Below are 17,448 nucleotides of genomic sequence, written 5' to 3' on the forward strand. Positions count from 1 at the left end.
TATGATACTACTAAAAATACATGAAAAGTAATGATAAATCGATAGAAAACTTCCATATGGGGTAGAGGTGGACGAGAGGGTACACAGCCATCGTGTCAACACCGTGGCTCCCTGAGCAAGACCCTCGACCCTTAGCGCTGTGATGTGGCCGCCCACCGATGGGCGGAGGTTCAATGCCGAATAGAGGAATTTCGCACTATATATATAGTGCTTTTACTTGGTGGTCAACAGTTTTAAACCTATTTTAACCAGTATTTTAGACACGTTTTAACATAAATAGCATCACTGGTTCTGTCTTTTATTTACACATTTTAAACTTAGTTGCTAAGTTTTTTACACAGGTCTACACAAGGAAATACAACAATCGCGGAAGCAATAAAGGAAAATGTTGTACAATTACTCACTACATCTCTCCCACAGATTAAGCTACTCACATTTTCCAATTGTTTCACTTTTATTGCACTTTGTTCACTTGTTGCTGATACAGGATTGCAGTTTTATTTTCTAAATGAACATTGTACTTTATTTCAAACCGATGCACACGGGGGTGCACTGGAATGTTATTGTTGGTCTTTGTTTAACAGTTTGCATAATTACATTACTGTTCTGAAAGAATAGCACATGCACATGGTGTTTTTATATGCATATTGTTCTCTTTGTATGACCCACCTGTCCTAATTTCAAGTAATTTGTATTTGTCAATAAAGTTGTTTTTTTTCTCTTGTCTCACAAAGTTCAAGTCTGGTACAAAAACATCCAGTGAAATACAAAATGAGTACAGGGAGTGTCAGTGAATGGATAATCAGTGAACATATGCGAGAAGGAAGAGAGGATTGGCAACAGATAAAAATTATCTTCAATGTGAAGTTACTGTGAGAGTTATACTAGTGAGCAGTAAAACAAACCTGATAAGAGATCAACTGAGCTTTGGACTGGGTTACAGCCATATCCTTTGTCTCTTTGACAATACAGGAAGTTTACAAAACCCAGCCACGCCCACTTTTACCCGCCTCTGTTCCAGTAAAATGACCCTTTAAACAGTGAACTGAACACACACCGACAAAAAGTGAATTAGATTCTCATGAATCAGTCAACAGTACTCATCACTCAGCTTGGTCAAAGTTCCGTATGAAAACAGGGAATGTACATGGTTCTGTTAGTGTAACGACAGAAAACCTGAGTAGGGAGGCAATTGTTGGTCGTTTTGGATTGTGCTCAGGTGTACGCTGGAGTCGTAGAGGAGTTTGAACAAATGTAAATGTTCGTTATAAATATAACTGCTGCTCCAAATGTGACTGAGGGCACGACACAGCATACCAACACAAGCCTGGCTCAAGTCACAAGTTACTCTCAGGTTTCTCACTCAACCCCCTTGTCTTCTGTAACTGATAAAGTTAACATAATCCAGGCACTATGTCTTCTGCAATAAAAAGAACCATCACCTTCTGAAGTCTCAAATTGGCCTTGGATTTCTTCATTATCTGCATTTAGAAAGTATCTTGTTTGTTGCTTAACAAACACATGATCAAACAATAATAAATATACTTTATTTTAAAAAGGGAATGAGAAATAATGAACACACGATTTAAACACAAATAACTGGTTTATTTGAACAATACCTTCACTACATCACTGTCAATACAACTATGCTATTTCTAACAACTACACATTTCCCAACACCAATATAAACTTGACTGAAATTAATGAACACTAAAAGAGAGAAATTGCTCAAAACAACAGCCGCCCAGCAAACATCTTCTGCACTGAACCAAAGTGCATCAAGTGCGATTCAAAACCCATTTTTTCTATTACTCGTTAACAAGCATATGAAAATGTTAGAACACTAAACTTTTGGAATTGTAACCAAATTTGTTTAACTAAACTTACATAAGACTTCCTATGCATGCTCATTTACTAAAAATGTTAGAACAATAACGCCAAACTTCTGATAATGTTACAGAACCCGTTTAACTTAACTTATGCAAACACTTCCTCTGCATGTTAATTTACTGATTGTTTTTGGTTAATTGAACCCCAAACAGTGTAATCAATGAATGTTAAGTAATTATTTCTATCAAGGAAGCTTGTATTTTAGCATTAATATTGCCAAGCTGGTATGTATGGTGTGAAACAGAACTGCTCAGGCAAAGATCTTCTCATTGGTCCTCCTCTTTTTTTTGTCCGAGCCTAAAACCGCAGTCCAACCAGCAGCTCTCATTCTTTTTATTGCAGCCAGTTTTAAGGAGCTTCTTGGCGATTCAATAGCTGGACTCTGAATGTTAAATAGGAAAATAAATGTGATTGTTTGAAATGAAAGGGACCAGTGCTTGAGTCATCTTCATCTACTGGACGTCAAACAAAGGGATTACATAGCAAGATGTTGGGTTACCTTTTTGGAGAGATTGACTTTGCGGTGTGGAGTAGAAAAACTGGCTGTGGGAACTTTATCAAAACTCTAGCAAGACAAGAAACAGAAGGCAAAAATTATCTCTTCTGAAGTTTCACAGGAACAACTAAATATTCATATAACCACAGTGGTTTATGACAGTGATTCCCAACCGGGGGTACACGGACCCTTAGGGGTACGCGAGGGTATTGCAGGGGGTACGCAGAAAGATTATAAATTAGCCTACAGTATCCACACACACACAAAAAAAAATTATACTATATTATATTGTATTATATCATGAATTTTAGTAAGGCCATACGTTTATTTTCCATGAGTAGCAGTTCATCCACAGTGATTGTAACACTACAATGCACATAATATGAAAAGACTATAAAGTGGCACGCTTTAAAAAAAAAAAAAAAAAGGTTCACGTTCTTGCTGCGGGCGCGCACGATTCGCAAAGCTAGCTAACTCTAGCTGCATACCGACTGTAAACATGGATGCATGGCTAGGCAGGAGTAAACGTCCAGCTACCGCTACTGCTACCGTCGCCTCGGACGCAGGCACAGGGGAGCCCAGTGAAAAAAGGAATTATGAAAGACTTATGAAAGACAAGCAAGCGCAAGTGTCTCATTAAAAGGTATGTTTTTACACTCACAATAATTGTTTTATTTAAATGAGCAGTTGGATAGATAGAAAGACAAAGGGTTAAATATAAGTACACATTAAGGCGAATAATCACACACGAGAGAGGGGGTACTTTTCACATGGAAACCAGCTCAAGGGGTACACTGGTCAAAAAAGGTTGGGAACCACTGGTTTATGAGATATTTCGAATACCAAGAGTACTCACGAGAAGATCCGTTTCATCCGAGCTGTCAGTCTTTGGTTCCAGGTCGGTGCTGCTCTTTCCCCACAGTGTTGTGGGTTTAGCAGGCGGCGTCTTCACCCTGTAGGCCTGAAAGAAGAATTTAAGCAGTTCATAACAACAGAAATTCTTCATGTCGTCTCTAATTTGATAAGATTTGAGTAGGTTACTTTGATTTTTGATGTTCCGCCAACCCTGTTAGTCACACTTCCTGGAGTTTTTGTATCTTCACTGCAAAGGTGCTACAATATAAAGTTATGGTCAGATGGTGTTGTAGCCACATCTGATGATGCCAGTTGGTGACAGTTATGCCTTTCATTGTGAACAGAGAACATGTAGTTTATCATATGAAGTAGACATCTACCTTGGCCTTCAGTGTTCCACAGGGAGTTCTCATTGATTCACCAGGAGTTCCCTTAATGAAGGAAGAGAAAGGCTGTTATTGCACAGTTAATTATTTCCTGGAGACTTGATATCATCCGAACAATTTGTCAAAATCCTTCGGGAATGACCTCATGGCGCGTTCACTATTCTCTGCTGTGACACAATGAATTTTTATACATATGAAAGTCCACTAGGACAGTCCTGTTTTGTTGTGCTTCCTTTTCTTGGACATGAACTGATGTCATGTGACACAAGACAAGCTGGGCTCTTAGTCCTCTAAGATTAACTCAATTTACTAATGTCACTTTAATAGTTTATGTGGAACATGATTAATTTATAAATGCATAAATCAACTGTATTTGAAAGCAGCTTTACTTTCACTTCTCATGAATCATTTCATTCAAACTATTGAGTCGATCCTTCACCTCTTTTTCAGTCAGTTGTGGTAGATGACCAAAAATGTCTTAAAAAAATAAGTGTTACAAGTTGACAGGCTAACACATGTTTCCACACTATTTCTAATTTGTTATTTTTCTTTAAACCTAAAAAAAATTATTATATACATTACCTTTGGTAAATGTGAAGCAAAAATGTAATGACTTCAACATGTCATCTCTAACTTTTAAGTAATGAGCATTGTGTTTTAAAAGCATTGGTAGAATAAACTTACAGCTTTCTTAATCACTGCTGTAATCCGATCATCTTTGCCATAAGATGGGGTTTTCCAGGTGCTGGAGAAATCAAAGATCCGACTCTTTGAAGAGCTTTTTCCTGGAGTCTCAGAGAATCCCTCTTGTTTGTTGTTTGGAGCGCTCTGCTAGAATATTACAAAACAATTCTTGTTTCAGCAAAAATGAAGACAAACTAAGTGTCAAGTTATTTGCAGACTTTCCTGTACCTGCTTGTTGTTTGCTTGTGACAGCTGACTGATTTTCAAAGACAATTCTTTCTTCAAGTCATCGAGCTCTTTCTGTAAATGTTCCTGGAAATAAAACCAAAGATGACTTTCTCGGAGAAGACAACACACGAGCTCTTTGAGAGAAACACCAAATATTAAGCGTCATTAATTTAAACAAGGACATACCTTCTCTGCTTTTTCCATCATCAGCTGTTTATCCAACACATCCTTTTGTGTCTCGAGTTTTGAGAGATCCGACTCCTGTGTTCAATAAATGTGTTTTAGAAAATGCAAGTATGTAACGTGATTATTGTTAGAATTATTCTAAAACATTTATACACAATTATTTTTGATATCATCATACCAACAGTTTCTTGTTCACGTCAAGCTCTGCATCTTTTTCCTTAAACATCTGGTCACACTGGCCCTGGTGAACGCAGTTCAATTTGCTTCCAAGCAACATATAATCAGACCATTTCCAGACATCGTTAGAAAGAGTTGATGATCTTACCTGATGTTTTTCCATCACTGCCAACACATCTGCTATCTTGTGCTGACATTTGAGTTCTGCGTCTTCCTTCTCCTTACTGGCCTCTGCTGCTGAGAACTTGAGCTCTTGCACCTGCAGTAGACAGAAGAGGTTGTTCTCTTCCAATCACAGGAGCTGTAAACATTTGTCATAAAACTGCAGTCTAAATGATAGAAGTGACCTCTTTCTCAAGTTCAGTGGAAACGGTTGATTTTGATTCAAGATCCTTTTGCAATTTCTGAAGATCTTCATCTTTTTGTCTTTGACAGTTCAGGGACTTTTCGTAAAGACAGTTGATCTGAAGGCAAAACGAGCATTGATGTTTAACATAGTACTTTATCTATTTCGATAATCAAGAAATTCAGCTTAATTTGTACCTCATGAGATTTTGCAGTTTCTTGTGCAATTTCTCTTTTTAGCATTTCATTCTAAAACAAGACGGAGAAAAAAAACATGGAATAACAGAATTCTTTTTAATACACTGTATGTAAACAGCTTCACTGTCATTACAAACCTCTTTCTTGTATTCCTCCTCCTGGGCTTCGAATTTCACTTCAAATGTATTTTTGAGTTTAAAAAGCTGAAAAACAAATTTGTCAAATTTAGAAAACAATAAACATTAACACCAACATTCAAGATTCCTCCGTTTTCTCAGTCACCTTTGTTTCTGCAGCTTTTATTCCCTTCTCTTTTTCTGTCATTTCCTCCTGCAGATTCTCAAACTGTAAACAAAAAGCAAAAGAGGAATCCTCACTTCACACTTTTACATGAGCCAAATCAATCAAAGCCTTTTGTTTCTGGATGTATCCACTTTGAAGGCATACTTACATTTTTCTCAATTTTCTTCTGGACTCTTTCAGTTTCTAAAAAAGTTGCTTGCATTTGGGCTTTAGCAGAATCTGACTCCGCTCTAATAAACAGAGAGATGTGGAGTTTATGAATCTCAAAAGAATGCACAACAACATGGTTGTAGGTGTCAATTGTGTAAACTCACCGTAAACACAGGTTTTCTTTTTCCAATCTTGCAAATTCTTTCTGGAGCTCTGCTGCTTTCTCCTCACTCACCTGAGTTTCAGATTTGTCATTCATATAGAAATGTTAACTTTTGGTATTGAGAACCCTAACAGATAGCCTACTATGTCAAATTTGTTACGCGTCCAAGCTTGACCTTACTTTTCTATCTTATTAAAAAAAAAAAAAAATTTCATCACCTGTAATTTGTGGATTTCCTCAGTTTTCTTTGACAGCTCAGCTGAAAGTTCCAGTATTTTGTCTTCGCTGGCATCAATCTTAGCCTCAATAGATTTGATGGATTTAGATTTTATGTCCTTAAACAACCCAACAGTCGTATTCAGTACTCTTCACAATGTATTTATTGGTTGATTAAAATAATTATTTGGAAAAACAATAAAATGTTCCTGACCAGCTCATCTTTGAGGGTATTAATCAGCTCATCTTTCTTTGCAGCCTGTTCGCTGGCCTCTCCTGTGCAGTGAAACAGTTTTTTTCAGATTATGAACAAGCATCAAATAAAACATCTACATATATCGTACCAATGCAACTTGCTTTACATATTGAGTATTTTCATTTATACAAAAGAAACTTTTTTATATGACATTTCAACAAAACACTAAATAGGTCAAATCTTTTAAATGCCGGAATCTAAAAATACCCAGACTGAAGCTAATTATCCATTCATGATCTTTTCACAGTAATCTTACGTGTTGACTCGTGTAGCTGTTGGCATTGCTTCTTAGTTTCATGTAGCTCATCTAGGGTTTTTTGTAGTTTGATTTCCTTGTCTTCAACGTTTCTTTGAAGGATTGCAATCTGTGAAAACAGGAGTGACCCTTTAGTTATTTGTGGGAACATGTTTGCGAATGAAAAGCACCTGAGAAGGAAACAAGTTTTTTTGAACTAACCTCTTCTTCTTTCATCTTATATTCTTGCTGATATTTCTCTTTTAAATCTTCATAAAGCAGCAAGTCCTCTTTCACTTAGACATAATAAAAGCAGCTCTATTGTTAGTGGACATGTATATATTGTTTTTTTTGTTTCTAATCTGGCAGAAGAATTTGTCTTAACCTTAAAACTACTATAACATTTGAAGCTTCTAAAATAATCGTATGTACCTTTCTGCATCTGTTGCTGATTGTCTTCTGCTTTAATGCCAAGGGTGTCAAATGCTGCAATTAGTTTCTAAAAAGAGAAGCAGAAAAAATCAAACACCCATCCAAGTTTTTTACCCATACATTCTTATGATTGAAATTTAGTTGCGTTTCACCTTAATATTGTCACTGTTTTCCACAGAGAGTTGATGAGTTTCTTCTCTTTCAGATTCAACTAAAAATAAATAAAAACAACGGTTCGGTTAAAAATGTTTCGGCACATTCCAAGCTGGTTACTTTTGGAGCATCCAAGATGATTTTTACTCACATAAATGCATTTTCTCAGCTGATCGCTGAAACGTTTCTTTAAGGATACCACACAAGTTGCTTGTTGTGTTGTTTCTGCATTTGAAAGGTTAAAAATATTTACAGGATTGTCAAGTTTAGCTTTTAAAAAACAGTCACACAAAACCAATACCTGTTCCTTAAATCCTCATTTTCACTGAACTGTTCCAGCAGTTTTGTGCTCAGACGTTCATTTTCAAACTGAAACAAAAGAAGAAAAGAATCACACATAAAATTAAAAATAAAAGCTATTGACAGTCTGCCAAAGAAGTCACTGAAGTACACACCTGTAAATCTCGGATGGCTTTGCGCTGGCTTTCAATTGTTCTGTTGTTATCTTGTAGCCTCCTGTCCTTCTGTGCAATGTCAGAGTCAACTTTGACCTTCCAACACTTCATCTTCTCCACCTCTTCAAATACCTTGAAATAAACTTGAGTGGAAGTGTAGTCAATCTACAAAATATTCACAATGACAATCAATTACACTCTGCATCAAAATATACACCAATCCTACAGTGGTGAAGTGATTCCTCATGAATGTTTTCCCAATTGAAATAATACCTCTTTTTCCATTGGTGGAACAACTTTTGTTTTGGCAAAGTCTTTTGGGGAAACAAAACAACAAATGGAAAATTTAGATGCAAACTTTTGTTTTGGAATCATTCAGCTGTAGTTTTAATAAATTAGAGTTTCTTAAAAAAAACACAAAAAAAACCTACCTGCTCTGATTGGTTTAGTTGGTGCAACCAGGCTTGTATTGGAAAAAGGCATGTTTTGCTCTTTTTCATGACATTTGCTGTAACCCTGGTGGAAAAGAGCAATACTATCATGTTTAAATTCTCTTCATGTTTTCATGATTGCCATCACACAATAGTAAGTTCAGGTCATCCGAGTTACAATTAAAACTTTCTGCAGCGTATTCTTTTTTTTGTATTAGAAGATTTTACACAATAACTTACCAGCTGCTGCATGCTGTTAATATCACTGCAGTTCTCAGCTGTTTCCTGGGGTTTTTCTCCAGATGTCTGTCCGTTATTCACCCTGGGTGGCATCCACAGCTTGAAGCTAAAGCCATGGTCTCTCTGCATTCTGAAATGGCAGTGTAATAATAGCCCCTTTTAACTCGTAAAACAAAAAAATAAAAAATGCTCCATTGAAAAATTCAGGGATACTGGAAACAATGTGTGAGGAAATGTAAGAAAGCGGTTCCACAATTGAATCAAATAAAGTGAATGCTATTAATGCTAGTTAGCAAATTAGCCGCAGCTGCTTGGGAACACCTGCATCGTTTATAAGTTAATTTAGGGTAGAGCCTCACGAAAATTAACCAAAGAGCAGGTTGTGACTGACATAATTTCTCTTGAATACATACCTGAAGTATTTTTTTGGGAGTATGGACCTCGCTGTCGGACTTACTGCACAGTAATAACTGAGGGAGAGCGCCGCCGGCTGTCAGCTCGCACAGCACGTGCAGCTTCTGAAAAAGTTAACGGTCGTGAGAATCGGACTTCTTGTGTCCAATCAATGTGCTTCCATTATCGGACATGATGCTTTTGCCTTTTACGGTTGTAGGAAGTGAAAGATACAAACGGAACCTTTACCACTCACAATCGGTTTGTGAGATTTGAAAACAAAAAAACAAAAAACAAACAAAAGTTAAGATTTGTCTCGGTTGACAGTCAGGTCTATATTGAGATTGTGGCCCTTTAAAAAAATAAATAAATGAATAAATGAACTATAAAAGGTTTTGTAACAGCAGCAATATTCTTTTAAACAAAATAGCACAGATAAAGGAAGAACAAAAAATCAAACAACAACAATAAATCAATGTGGCAGACTTCATTGTGGTATTTCGTGTAACATGAGGCAAAAGACAAACATCAGAATACCTCTTTGTGGGGATTAATAATTGACATACTTTTTTTTTATTACATCAAGTGACTCAAAATAATAATCGACCCCAATCAGAAACAGCCTAAAGAATATAGTATAATTTTTAAATTAACATTTACGGATATACAATTTGCCTAATAAAATATTGAGATTAAAAGGAGTGCATAGTTATTTGTTATGGATGTCAAAAAGGAATCTTGAGGTATATGTGTTTGGTGGATATATGTTATGTAGTATATTTAACCGTAATTCTTTGACCTTGTTAGTGACACAGAAAAGGAACAAGCCATGCCAATAAATACCCACAAAAAAGACATTAAAAAAATCCCCTGTGGCCTTATTTTCCCAGCATTATAGAAACATTCCCTGATGCGTTTATTAGTGCTTTTTTTTTTTTTAATTCAGGATGTCAATGCCATAGATTGTGGCCTTGTGGCTTGGTGAGTTGAACAGGAAGTTCGAGGGACACTGGTTTGATCACAAAATTCGTGACCCTAAATTGCTTGCAGATACTAATTTGAGTGTGTGATTGTCTGTGATGGGCTGGCCTCCAGGGTCTATACCCGGCCTTAATACAACCTTACAGAAGATGGAAGGATGCTTCGAATTGTAATCTCAACAGTTTTCTCCCATCCATCCTTTATGCTACTTTATCCATTTTGGGATAAAGTGATTGCATACTGTGGAGGGATTTGTCTTACTATACAATCATCAATAATGTCATTGAATTACTTACTTCTTTCATCTAGGCTAATCCCAAAATTGAAAACAGTGAACTCTGATCTTATTGTCAAATGGTTGTTCATTAACAAAACCTGTGTTTGATAATGATTTATCAAACACACATATTCTATGGTAATATCACACACAAGTTTTTAACAACCTCGATATTATTGTCAACTGACACCATCCATCATAAAAAACCATGAAACCAGACCATGAAATTAGGTTTCACAAACAATTAGTATGAATATATTTGTAAAATAAACAAGGCTATAATGCCATGACAGCATTTTCAAGACATTAGTAAATTGCTTTTTGCTGACCGGTTCTTGTGATGAATAAAGTTTATTAAAAAAAAGCTTTCAGAAATTACATCTCAAGCAAAGTTAGGTGCATAACGTGTTTTGACATGACAGATAACGTGTATCATCAAGGGGAATAAAGGTGTCAAATAACATACATTTTACAAGCTCAGAATAGGATTATTATGGTGCTGCAACCTTGTAGACATTATTGTGATATAAACTGACTTTAAATAAATGTCATGACATATATTTAAGTGGCATAAAAGGCCCAGCTAAGTTCAACAGTCTATGAAAGGCATTTATCAGCCTCAGCATGAATATAAGAGATTAAAAAAAAAGAGTAGATTATTTATTAGCTTAAAGCGATTTAATAGGCATCTAAATATTTTATATTGAACTGCAAGTGAGGCAATGATTTCTATGGCAGTCTCCAAAAACAAATGCATTATGAAAGAGAGGAGAAATGTTGATGTTTTTACAGAAGCATCAATGTTTCATGAATGGGCACCTCACAGACAGCATGAAATTGAACAAAAATGTAAGCCGACAAGGTACAGAACATTAGACTGTGTCTTCTGTGTTCTTAGCCTCTGCACCCTCCTTGACAGCATTGTCCCGGCTGGACTTCTGTTCTCGAACACCCATCCTGCCTTTCCTCTCCTCTTCCTTTCTTTCTTTTTCAAGCAGCCGATAGTTGAGTCCCATTCCTAGAAATAGGAAGACACTGGCGACGATGACGAGAATTCCACAACTTTGGTATGTGTACTTGTAATCATTGTAGATGTCTTTGAACTTTCCTGTCAAGAAAAAGAAAAAAGAAAGTGGCATTTTAGGGGGGGAGGAAACAAAACTGTTGGGCCCTGTTAGGTTTAGCTGCATAAGCATAAATTGAAAATGAGCTGGTTTCACTCACCAAGCAGTGGGGGCCCGAGCAATACAGGGCCACACTCCACAATAGTGACGAGCCCAACGGCACTTGAGAAACGTTGAGCTCCCACCAGGTCCATCAAGGTCTCAAACAGCACCGAGCTCAGCCAGCCAAAGGCAAAACCAAAGAAGATGGCATAGAGAATAAACCCTTTGTAGTCAACAGATATTGGTGCCAGAACATGACACACACCATTAAGCAGCACAGAGGCAGCAAAGAAGTATTGTACTCTGGGCCTAACCCACTTGGTGTTGGCCACGATGCCCATGGAGGGTCGTGCAACCATGTCAACAAAAGCCAGAATGGATAATAAAAAGGCTGCCTTGTCCTTGGGAATGTCTTTGCTCTTGGCATAATTGGAGAGGAACACCAAAGGTGTAAAAAGACCAAAAAACATGACAATATTGCCTGTAATATAAAGCAAAAAGCCACGGTGCTTGAACAAAGAGAGGTCAATGAAGCTATTGATAGTCTGCATAACGGTCCTCCTCTCAGTTGTCTTCTCTGGAGGTTTGGGTTTCGGTCCTATTGGTCGCATCAGGGACCCAGCAACACAGCAATTGAAGAGAAGGCCACCCAGGATTAAAAAACTTCCTCTCCATCCAAACTTGTCGAAGAGCCAGGTGTTAATAGGAGCCAGGGTGGAGAGAAATACAGGGCTGCCAGCCATAGCAAGCCCATTGGCAATTGGCCGCTTCTTGTAGAAGTACTTCCCAATCATTGTGAGAGCCGGGTTCAGGTTGAAGGACAATCCCAAACCTAAAACAATCAGTTTAAAAGTGTAAGTTTCTTTTATTTTAAACAAAAATTATTTTTTTTTAAATAAATAAAACGGCCACATTTATGGTTAAAACAGCATTTGGACAAATAGCTTTTTGGTGTCCATATTTTTTAGGAACACTAGATGGCAACAGTGCACAGTCCAAATAAGAATGAATCATGACCAAACTTGAAATTAGGTACCTCCCACCACACCAATGCAGAAGTAGAGTGCTTGAACAGTATTGCAGAAAGAGGCAGCAATGAGGCCTGCTCCAGACAGGCATCCACCGAACATCATAATAGGACGACTCCCATATTTATTTACCAGGATGCTGCTGATAGGACCTGAAGGACAAACAAATGCACAAATAAATACACAGATATTAGTGACTTTCGCTGTTCAACATGTAACCACCAGAGGGCTTCATTGTGACGGCTGTGGCTCTGCAAATACAGGAAACTTCTGCAATCATTTTTGTCAGTGCTGCACTGCAGTGGATGTGTTCGTGTGCCATTAATAATGCGATTTGTCAGAAAAACTACCCCCCCAAAAAGCTGCAATGAAAGAATAATCTATCAGGTCCAGAGATTGAAAAAAAAAAAAAATGTCGAAAAATTTCTCTGTGGGGATTTTTTAATCTATTCCTGACACATGATTATTGGAAGTAAGTCAGTTTGGATAAGTGTGTTATTGTGAGGGTATTTTGACTAGCATGTGTATGAGGGATAAAAAAAAAAAAAAAGGAGGAAAAAATAAACCCTGCTACACTTATTTTCTCTGGGGTTTTTTTTGTTGTTGTTTCTTTTGTCTTGGAACTTGGTTTCAGAACTAGGCAACAGTAAATTCACTTATTAAGATGAGTACTTGCAGGTTTGAACATCAGCTCAAGAAAATTGCAATAACCCACAGACAAATGGCTGGGGTGCATAGTGGGTTCAGGTCACAAAACACCATCACCATATAGAACAACAAGCTTAATAAATGAGTATGAGGATCCACAAAGAAGACACATCTGCCTTGCTTCCAACCCAACACCACCCCCCCCCCATCCCCACCCCCACCCACCCACCCCAATGAACCTAAATGGAAACTGGCAGTTTTTGTTTAGAGGTTGTCGAGACTCATTTGCCAGCATGGTACAAGACAAAGGGTTCTTAAATTGTAATGCAGGCAGTCTCCGCACAAACAATGAGTTCTTTCCTTCTGCTTTGCTGGGAGGGTTGCTTAGGATAAAAAGGTTGGAGACAAACCAATGTAGAATATTATGAACGTAATGAATCAAAAATTGAAGGAGTACAGAGGTACGCAACAGTAGGCTGGTAATGAACTTCTCCTGCTGACGTGCTCAGAATAGCCAACCAACAGAATCAACTGACATCTACTCACAACACGCGCAGACATTTACTCACTTGATCTCAATTAATTTGCAGAGCTGATTTCCCTCTTTGTGTGTTTACTTGCAATAATTTGCATTAATAGACAAAGTGTACCTGAACATGTATAAAGATCACGAGACCACATGATACAAGTTTGGTGACAAGAAAAAGGCTGCAAACAAAAAAGCTTATTTACACTGCTGATGAAAAAGTGTTAACGAACACCTTATAAAGTGAAAGTCAGATTAACTACTGCCTGCGTGTCATTCTACAGCTACTTGTTAAGGGAATGTGTTTCGGAACAATAGGCAGCATTGATTCCTTTACAGGGAACACGATACTTCCCTTGTTCAGTAATGTTGGCTTAAGCTGGAGGTGATGCTTTGCCCCCCTTTGGTATGCATTGGTGTTTTAAGTCAATGAGTATAAGTGCGGCAGCTTGTATTTATAGGATTTAACGGGAAATAAAGTAAACTGCAGCATGTTTTGCAGTATTGCGAGTGCCAATACTCACAAGAAAAGATTTCTACTTTCATTTGAAATATCTGGAGATTGTACACAAATGAAAGAACAGCCTTTTTTTCAGAAAATCTTTTTTAGAGAGTGCTTTGTTTTCTACTCTGCAAACATTTGGCAAACTAAAGTAAGTTCCAGGAAACATCTCTAAAAATCAGGTGCCTCAGTCATCATTGTTTCCTGTTTAATCATGCATTAGAGTAAAGAGAGCGGCAGTGTTTTGATTCAAAAGCAGATGGTCTTGAGGGACGAGGAGTGATTCTTTGAACTGGGCTCGATTTGTGTTGAATATCAGGCACATGAATAGAGGTTTATCGTCACCTGACTGGCCAGACCCGTGTGACATCAGCTCATTCATGTCATCTGTGCAGGCACTCAAGCCAAACCCCCTGGTGGTCCCCCCGCTCTCAAAGCGCATGGGAAAACAATGCTTGAGAGTACAAACCCCGGCCCCCAAATCCCATTTTGTGATCTCCAGAGACAGATAACGTTGCAACAGCACTTCCAAGGAGGAATCATATTGTTGTTATAGTACAGGAGCTGTTAATCTACACAATGACTGTGAGTCTTTGACCTCCCCGTTGACACAATCAGTCTGAAAAGGAAGTCTATAGGCCTGTACGTCAAAAAAGCATATGGATTTCCAGAACACTGCAGTGATAAATCTATTTACAGTTCAGTCAAAAGTAAAAAAAAGATATTATATATATATTTTTTTTTTTGTGTGTTTTTTTTGGGGGGTTTTGTAAACGTGTGAAATGTCAAGTGTTACCAAATGTGTATTCAGTGTTTTCAGGTTGTAGCTCACCTCCACCGTACATGACAGCTAACATGATGGAGGAGATCCAGGACACCTGGCTACTTGTCACATTGAAGATCACCTCAATCTCTTTGAAGAACACAGTGATGGACTTCGGAAATGCATAGGAGAAACCGATAGAGATGAAGGCTCCAATCACCACCATCCATCCCCAGCCACCCTCAGGTGGGGTGTAGCCCACAGGACCACCAACAGCAGGTGCCATTTATTTTTCTTCTTCAAATTCAGATGTAAGAACCTTCAGGAAGGAACAAAGACAATTACTTGCTTAGTTACAGTTTAACGATCAAATAGATGGATGAACTCTTTTCTCCCTTTCTGTTCTAGCAATAATGTGCAATGGATCTCACAGGAAATCTTACAAGTATGCAAAAGGTGGTAAAACACCTAGTTTTGTAAGTATTGGCTTTTCTCTTTATTTTTGTTGTTTGCCGTGTCTGAACTGTAGCGGTACAGTCTCTCCTCAGAGATTCCATCATACACTAATACCACAGCTTCTGCAAAGCTGTTCTGTTTTCAGCACACTGAATGTTTATTTTTAAAAGCTGGTTTTCCCATCCTAATTTCATCATTGGTTGAAATGTGGGGGTACTGCATAAAAGTTTTAGTGTGCTAAAAACCCCTACGACTGTAACTTCTTCTGTTTGTATCAAATGGATGATGAATAAATATTAATAATAACAAAATTGTAAGACTTTCCATTCCTTAAGTTCTCAATCATACCAGCAAACAACATCTTTTTTTTTTTTTTTTGACAGATACTCTTGTGACCCAGGCTTTCAGCTTTGTATATTTTGCTCATTATGGAGATGAACTATAAATCAATGGCTGTTTCACAATGCTGATCTCTGTATGAAGTAACCACTTTGGTGTTTCTGGCATCTAGAGACTCTGTGCCTAATTCATCGTATTTCACGATGTGAAAGTCAGTGTGTGCCCTCTCGACTAACCAATAAAATGTGATGAGTATCCAAAGCTTTTATGTTACCTACTGTGAATATGAAAAGGGAACAGGATTTTAAAACTTATATTTCCCTAACCTACGGTACTCGCAAACTTTAAAAATAAAGATGTCATTTATGGTGTTGCTTAGCTGCGAATTACTGTGTGCATGTAATCACTGAGCTCCCACCTGCTGAGCTCACACAGTTCAGCTTGGAGGTGATGAATAAGAGTCCATCTGCACAGTCAAACACCTTACTGTATTGTTTACACAGGGGAGACTGTCCGGAGAGAACATCGATCAGACCACGAACACAGGCTGAATTCAATAGCTCAGGGCTATGCTCTGGAGTGGGTGATGATATAATGTTTTTTAGCCAAGGAGGACTTGATTTGGTTGATGAATTGGTTTAGGGCTCTGAAAACTTATTGGATAAGCTCAGAAAGTAGTGAATATTTAATGCATTAAGGAATTGTTGTTATTGAGCTGGGATTTTAGGTGCTACAGTGCAGCTGTAAATGTGCCTCCTGCATTATTCTCCAGCTGCTATAGGCGATCGAGGGGTATGACAGGGGGGGAAAAAAACAACTGTAGCTATATCTCTTACTTTAGTCAGTGTTATCACTTAAGATTGAGATTTGTTTCGGTGGCATTGATTCACTTTGCAGTCACCACATAAATGAAACAATCTTTTGAGGGGATTGTTGATGTACAACACTTTTGGGAACGTCGACACATCAGAAGAAATTAAGAAAAAGGAGAGCTCAGTGCTGAAATCTTCTGGTCTCAACTCTACTCATTGTCACATAAAGTCACTACTGATTTGTTTCAGCCTGTTATTTGTAATGCACATTAATAGATATTTGTAGATCAGATTGATATTGGTTAAAATGATTTCATGTCATTGCAAAACAAGCATCAATCAGCAATTTCTTTATAAAATGGGAACCATGTTGCAGACTCTTGTGGAACACAGATACTTCAGCTGATATAATTTGTTTTAATCAAGCTGTTCAGCAATCAGCATCTATGCCCAGAGGTTTAAGTTTACAGCTTCCTAATGGTCTTAACAAACCTTGAAACAACATATACATCCTGCCATTGTTTGACAATGATGTTTGTATGTTTTCTTTAGGGAGGATACTCTCACTGGATATTGATGCCGTTAAAAATAGGGCTGGTTACAATAGAGACACACTGGTTTTATATGAAAGTCTTGACAGATGTAAGAGGTTTGTTCTCACCTTTAATAGAAAGCATACGTGACTGTTCCGGACTTCACCACTGTTGCTTTACTCTCTGAGGACACTGATTTGGGAAGGCCTGTAAGCAAAAGCAGAGACAAGGTTTCTATAACATTAGTGGGGGAAGAACCTTCAGGTGAGATGGCAAAATTGCAGAAATAATTAATTAAAAAAGATAACTTCATTCAAGAAGAGCTTGAGATCAAAGTGCCAAACACTTCAGTTTGAATGCAAGTTAATTTAATTTATCTACATTTGATAAAGCAACAGATTAATTGAGCTGATGGGCAGAGGCATGAAGGCAAACTGCTATCACAGAGTAAACATCTAAATAAAGGAGTCCAAGTGGGCGGCCCTCAAAGTGCCACTTGACAACATACAGTGCACATACCAGACATGGTGGACCCAGCAGAGGTA

The 17,448-nt window shown here is 37.8% G+C and overlaps 2 protein-coding genes across 2 annotated transcripts; both read right to left on the reverse strand.

The window, feature by feature from the left end:
* Positions 1 to 2,140: 2,140 nt before the first annotated feature.
* Positions 2,141 to 8,608, reverse strand: sycp1 (synaptonemal complex protein 1; the record flags this gene model as incomplete). The annotated part of the gene is made up of 17 exons (XM_080495387.1): positions 2,141 to 2,272; positions 2,390 to 2,455; positions 3,243 to 3,347; positions 4,312 to 4,458; positions 4,540 to 4,623; positions 4,726 to 4,800; positions 4,904 to 4,966; positions 5,051 to 5,161; positions 5,897 to 5,978; positions 6,063 to 6,133; positions 6,492 to 6,553; positions 7,201 to 7,267; positions 7,353 to 7,411; positions 7,505 to 7,578; positions 7,655 to 7,722; positions 7,809 to 7,973; positions 8,480 to 8,608. 17 exons carry the CDS (start codon positions 8,606 to 8,608, stop codon positions 2,141 to 2,143), a joined length of 1,560 nt encoding a protein of 519 aa, XP_080351513.1.
* A 1,860-nt stretch (positions 8,609 to 10,468) lies between these two features.
* On the reverse strand, positions 10,469 to 17,067 carry slc16a1a (solute carrier family 16 member 1a). The gene is made up of 5 exons (XM_080495801.1): positions 17,032 to 17,067; positions 14,833 to 15,082; positions 12,333 to 12,476; positions 11,355 to 12,128; positions 10,469 to 11,238 (listed from the first exon to the last, which is right to left on the reverse strand). Exons 2-5 carry the CDS (start codon positions 15,047 to 15,049, stop codon positions 11,003 to 11,005), a joined length of 1,371 nt encoding a protein of 456 aa, XP_080351927.1. The 5' UTR covers positions 15,050 to 15,082; positions 17,032 to 17,067; the 3' UTR covers positions 10,469 to 11,002.
* Between the last annotated feature and the right edge of the window lie 381 nt (positions 17,068 to 17,448).

Source organism: Blennius ocellaris (genome assembly GCF_963422515.1).
Source record: "Blennius ocellaris genome assembly, chromosome: 4".
In the NCBI taxonomy this organism is placed as follows: Eukaryota; Metazoa; Chordata; class Actinopteri; order Blenniiformes; family Blenniidae; genus Blennius; species Blennius ocellaris.